The 6,000-nt window shown below is 64.6% G+C and overlaps 1 protein-coding gene across 1 annotated transcript in view; it reads left to right on the plus strand.

Annotated features, from left to right (window-relative positions):
* PEA15 (proliferation and apoptosis adaptor protein 15) overlaps positions 1 to 3,802 on the plus strand; it is a 41,054-nt gene extending 37,252 nt beyond the window's left edge. The window contains exons 3-4 of the mRNA XM_054010544.1: positions 1,562 to 1,717; positions 3,636 to 3,802. Of these exons, the coding sequence (XP_053866519.1) occupies positions 1,562 to 1,717; positions 3,636 to 3,700 (221 nt within the window). The 3' untranslated portion in view covers positions 3,701 to 3,802. The remainder of the gene's footprint in view (positions 1 to 1,561; positions 1,718 to 3,635) is intronic.
* Positions 3,803 to 6,000: the final 2,198 nt, after the last annotated feature.

Consider the following 6,000-nt stretch of genomic DNA (forward strand, 5'->3'; position numbering starts at 1 on the left):
CCCTCCCAGCTCTGCCAGTGCCCTTCAATCCTGACCCGCAGCCCCCTGCTATCCCAGCCCTGGGTCCCCCATCCCCCTGCTATCCTAGCCCTGGGCCCCCCATCCCTCCCACAGCTCTGCCAGTGCCCTTCAATCCCGACCTGCAGCCCCTGCTATCTCAGCCCTGAGCTTCCCCCACCCCCACAGCTCTGCTGATGCCCCACAATCCCAACCCACAGGCCCCCGCTATGCCAGTTCTGGGCTCCTCCTTCCACAGCTGTGCAAGTGCCCCTCAATCCCAACCTGCAGCCCCCCAGCTTTGTCAGTCTTTGCCCTATGCACAGATCCCCACTGGAAGGGCTGCTGGTTCCCTGGCAGACAGGGGCCCGTACTGAACCCTTGTGGCTTTTCTCTCCCACTCCTGGGGAAACCACAGCATCTCCTGTCTCATTGTTAAAGGAAACTCAGGTCAGTGCAACCTTTCTCCCGAGCGGGAGGGGACAGGCCGCTTCCCAAGCCCGGCCTGCGCCCACACGCACAGCATGCGTGGCTCAGTTCAGTGCGGCGAGCCGAGGCGCTGGGTGTGGGGGGACGGGACCACCCCCGGCCGGGCTCACACGCTGTTTGGGGTCTAACCCCCCTGGCCCTCGGGCCTCAGGCTCCGGCTCCAGCTCTGTTTGAGGTGGCGTCTGGTCTGATCCCTGCGTGTGTGTGGGACCCGCACCCCCCTCTGTGTGCAGGACCTTGGGTAGAGAGCGGCTGCAGCAGCTGCTCTCTGGCTCAGGCTGGGGGTTGGGCTCCCTCTCCCACCTCTGGGTCTCAGTCCCCGATTCTGGGTTTGGGGGGAGCCAGCTGCACCCAGCTCTAGACGGTATTTGGTCCTGCCATGCGGGCAGGGGACTGGACTCGATGACCTCTCGAGGTCCCTTCCAGTCCTAGAATCTATGAATCTCACCCCTCCCCCGCCCCTGCTGGGCTCTCACACACATTCTCCCCCCCCGCCCCTGCTGGGCTCCCACCCCCACCCCACCTCCCCCACCCAGCTCTTGCCCTCTCTCCCCCAACCCTGCTGGGCTCTCACCCCCACCCAGTTCTTATCCTCCCTCCCCCATCCCTGCCAGGCACGCACTCAAACCCGGATCGCACCCTCCCTCCCCCATCCCTGCCTCTCACCCCGCCCCCATCCCTGCCGGGTTCTCACCCCCACCCTTCCTCCCCCACCCGGTTCTTACCCTCCCTCCCGCACCCCTGCTGGGCTCTCACCCCACCTCCCCATCCCTGCTGGGCTCTCACCCCCACCCAGTTCTTATCCTTCCTTCCCCATCCCTGCCAGGCACACTCTCACCCCCACCTCTCCTCCCTCACCCGGCTCTCACCCTCCCTCCCCCATCCCTGCCGTGTTCTCACCCCCACCCCTCCTCCCCCACCCAGTTCTTACCCTCCCTCCCGCACCCCTGCTGGGCTCTCACCCCGCCTCCCCATCCCTGCCGGGCTCTCACCCCCACCTCTCCACCCCCACCCAGCTCTCACCTTCCCTCCTCCATCCTCGACCGGCTCTCACCCCCATGCTGTGCCCACACAGACAACCTCTCCTACATCGAGCACATCTTTGAGATCTCGCGGCGCCCGGACCTGCTGACCGTGGTGGTGGAGTACCGCACCCAGGTGCTGAAGATCTCCGAGGAGGACGAGGTGGACACCAAGCTGACCCGCATTCCCAGTGCCAAGAAGTACAAAGGTCAGAGCCCCACCTACACACACAAGGGCAAGACCATCCCCCACCCATGGGACATGAGACCCCGGGTTCCCTCCCCTCAGGGTTTGGCTGGGGCGTGAGGTGCCCCCAGCGTCCCCTCTTGAGTGCTGCTGCAGGGATGGCAGGAGACATGGGGTGCTGGGCCCTGACTGGGGTTATTGGGAAAGGCCAGACGCTGGGGAGAAGGGTGTTTCCCAGCAGCCAGGGCACGGGGGAGCAGTGTGAGAGACTTGGGGCAGGGTGTTTGTGGGGGAATGCAGAGCGACAGTAGGGTTGGCAACGTCCTATTAGCACAAAACTGAACACCCTACCCCACCCCTTCCCTGAGGCCCTGTCCCCACTCACTACATTCCTCCTCCCTCAGTGGCTTGCTCTCCTCTGCCCTCACTCACTTTCACTGGGCTGGGGCAGGGGGCTGGGGTGTGGGAGGGAGGGAGGGCTCAGGCTGCGGGTCGGGGCTGAGGGATTCGGAGTATGGGAGGGGGCTGCGGGTGAGGCAGGGGGTTGGGGTGTAGGAGGGGGTGAGGGCTCTGGGTTGGGGCTGAGGGGTTCAGGGTGTGGGAGGAGGCTCTGGGCTGGGGGTTGATGTGCAGGTGGGGTGAGGGCTCTGGGGTCCAGGAGGGGGGAAGCTCCATGGTGTGCACTGCTCTCGCCCGCAGGCACCGCCCCCCCAGCTCCCATTGGCCGGAAACCGGCCAATGGAAGTGCAGAGTTGGTGCTTGGGGCAGGGGCAGCGTACGGAGCTCTGTGGTCCCCCTGCCCAAGAGCCGGACCTGCTGGCTGCTTCCGGGGCGCAGTGCAGTGCCCCAGGCCAGGTAGGGACTAGCCTGCCTTAGCTCCGCAGCACTGCCAACTAGACTTTTAACGGCCTGGTTGGCGGTGCTGACCGGAGCCGCCAGGGTCCCTTTTCGACCGGGTGTTTCGGTCAAAAACTGGACACCTGGTCACCCTAGGCAACAGGCACTAGGGAGACAGGGCTGGTCTTTGCCACAGTCTTTCCGCCCATCCCACCCCCCATCACTGCGATAGTCCTGCCTTCCCCTCTGGGCCCCAGCAGGATGTCACCCACAGTAACCAGGCCAGCACCACCTCCTCCCACGACACTCCCGGCACCTGCAGTTGCCAGTGGGGCTGAGGGACGGGATGGGGGTGGAGGGGCAGCGCTGCCTGGTGCTGGCTCCCTGGGCTTCAAGTAGCAGCAACGTCTCTCTGGGCTTGGATCCCCCCTGTGGGGGCAGAGTGACGGGGGTGAGGGGAAGCTGAGTGACTTTGCTGAAGGGGGACCAGACCTTCCAGTGAGGATCCAGATGGCAAGGCCCAGGGTGACTCAGCCTGGCCCTGGGAGCCTGAGCGCTGGGCTAGGGGATGGGGGCCCCGCTCCGCTGCCCAAATTTAACCCTGCTCCTGCCGTTGTGGGAGCCCAAACATGGCAGGCAGCGTTGGGGCTGGCGGGGGGCTGTGACCGACGTGAACAGTCCCACAGGGCAGTGCGGGACCCGCCTGGCACCAGCCCCATGGCCACAGCGGGGTCACAAGGATGCATCTTTCCTCCATGTGCGATTTCCGCGGGGAGCCCCATGTGGGTCTATGGGCAGCGGAGGAAGGGGCCATTCCTGGGGTTCCTCGGTCTGAGCCCCCCACTTGTTTCAGAAGCACGGAGCCACCTGCCGGTGCTCAAGCCCAGGACGTGTCCAGAACCGAGCAGGGCCCTGGGCCTGGACCCCCCGCTCCTGGCCCTGCTGGCCCTTAGCTGCTGCGTGGGATTCCCCCTGGGGGTGACATCCCTCACAGTCCTACAGAGCCCAGGGCAGGCCAGCCTATGGGTTAAATGGGGGGGGGGTAGTGAGGAAATCCCCACCCCCCAGAACCCCCATTCACTCTCCTCCCCATCTCTCTGCAGACATCATCCGGCAGCCCTCGGAAGAAGAGATCATCAAACTGGCCCCCCCACCCAAGAAAGCCTGAGGGGGGGGGGAGGAGGAAGAAGGGGTCGGCTGCCAGGCCCACCACTTTACCCTCCCCCAGCCCCGCTCCACCACCGTCATCCCCCTCCCCCAGCCCCGCCAGCCCCGCTCGCCCGCCCTCCCCCGCCACTCCTCACCTCCTGCCACCCAATGGTGTGGGGAGAGCTTGGGTCACTAACACAGTCCGAATGCCCCCCTCCCCCGCATGTGTCTGGCCTTGGGGATGGGAGGGCTGATACGGATGAGCCCTAGGGGATGGGGGGGGACATTCCTATGCAAGTGGAGATTCATGCCTCCCCCTCTCCCAGGCTGGGTCTGCACTCATGCGTGCCCCCTTGTTAGGGGAGATGGGGCTGGATCCAAAGGGAACATTCCCCAGAAGAGAGCCCGGAGCAGGGAGGGAGCTGAGGAAGGAGAAGGAAAAGGGAGGGGGGGGAGGGCAGGGAAAGTAGGAATGGAGGGAGAGTGGGGGAGGGGCCAGTGGGGTCCCCAAGTGGGTAACTCACTGTGAAGCAGTTAAAGGGCTCTGGTGTGATGAGAGCTGTGGCTTTGGGGGGCGGGGGGCTTGGGGAGAGCAGACTCACCCAGTTGGTGTGACTAGGGGTAGCTGTCCCACTGACCCAGCAGCTCCTCCCCTCCCCCCCCCCTCCCCCCCCGCAGCTCCAGTTCCTCTCAGGATCAGGCCCGTCAACTGTTCCAGGACCCCAGCCCCAAAAGCACCCGGGGAGGCTGTGCCGCAGCAGGGGGGCAGGGACTGGAGCGTTGTGCCCGCTCCCCAGGGTCTGGGCCCAGCGTGTGAGCACCCACCCCGCACCAAGGGGCCTGGCACGGGCAGTCTCCCCCCCCGGCCACCATGCAAAGGAGCTGCCAGGCCCCTCCCAGTCACAGCTGAGGAAGGTGGGTGAGGGACGGGCCTGGGGTCAGGGTAGGGAATCCAGACCTGGGTAAAGCCCAGGGGCTAGGTTGGGACAGGGGTATTGGGTAAAGATACCAGCCCCCACCCCGTCAGTGTCCGCTCCCCATCCTCTCTCCAGTCAGTCCTCCCCCAGAGCACACCCACAGACTCTCACGCGTGCACACCCTCCGGGGGCTTTGTGCACACGTGCTAGCACAAAAGCACCCTTCGTGCACACAACCACTCACAATGCCTTTGCACACAGGCACATGCACACTTGTGCACAGGCACTCATGTGCTCGCACACCCAAGCACACGCCCTCTTGCATTTGCGCCCACGTGCACACAGTCACATGTGCACACACTTGTGCCTTTGCGCGCACACAGACCTACCCACAACACACGTGCTCGTGAATTTGCACACACAGCCCCGCTCCTCCCCCGTTATTTCTCCCCACCCCTCATCATGGGGCTGGGAGGTGGGCCCTGCGAATGAGGCTGCGAAGGAGCTGGAGCTGGCCAGTCCCATGCTGGTATCGGCCCTGCAGCTGACAGATCAGGGTCCCGGATGGAGAGAGGATGGGGTCCGCTAAGAGTTGGGAAGCGGGGGGAGGGCTGGGGATGCCCCAGCTCTGCTGGTACAGGTTCAGTTTGTTTCTGGGGGGGAGTCAGCAAAAGGCAGTGGGAGCTGAGCATGTAGGCCCTCGGAGGGGGATGTTCCATTGGAGATCTCCCCCAGCTCTGTTTGCTCAGGGTCGCCCTGCGTCAGTGCTTGTATCTGTATTTTGTTCACAGCAGCTCCGCATGCCGGGGGGGGAGGCGGCCTTTGCTGTGACCCTGTTTCTCCGCTCTTGACTCTGTGCCATTCCTCCATATCACGGATGGAAACTGGCCACCCCCTCCCCTCTCACTCCCCCTGGCCTTCCTATCCATCCTGCTCTTCATCACCCCCTGCTGGTGGGGGCCCTTCCCCTGCGCCCCTTTGCTGGATGGAACTTTGGTGGCCTGAAGGTTCTGGAATGTTCAGCCAAAGTTCCTTCCACTTTGGAAATGGCCGGGGGCAGCAACTGCTTGAGGTGTGGGGGGATTCCAGAAGGCAGGGGCCCCGGCGTGGGGGGGGGGGTAAGAGGAGAGGAGGATCGGGCCAGGCTTTGCGTTCCTTCTCCATTGGGCAGCCCAACGTTGAGCCTGCCCCCAAACACCCCCTTCTCCATTAGCCAGCTGACCCTGCTAAGTGCTGAGCTGCTCCGGGTACCCTCTAGGGTGGCCCTTTGGGCCCACTCTGGTCCGGGATGCTGAGCTCTGAGCTGCCCTTCTCTCCTAAGGACATGAAGGGGTTGAGGGTTCTCAGCCCTTCAGGGGACGAAGCCAGGGGCTTAGGGGGCCTGGCCTGAAGGGCTAGCAGG

Source organism: Malaclemys terrapin, chromosome 21 (genome assembly GCF_027887155.1).
Source record: "Malaclemys terrapin pileata isolate rMalTer1 chromosome 21, rMalTer1.hap1, whole genome shotgun sequence".
NCBI lineage: Eukaryota > Metazoa > Chordata > Testudines > Emydidae > Malaclemys > Malaclemys terrapin.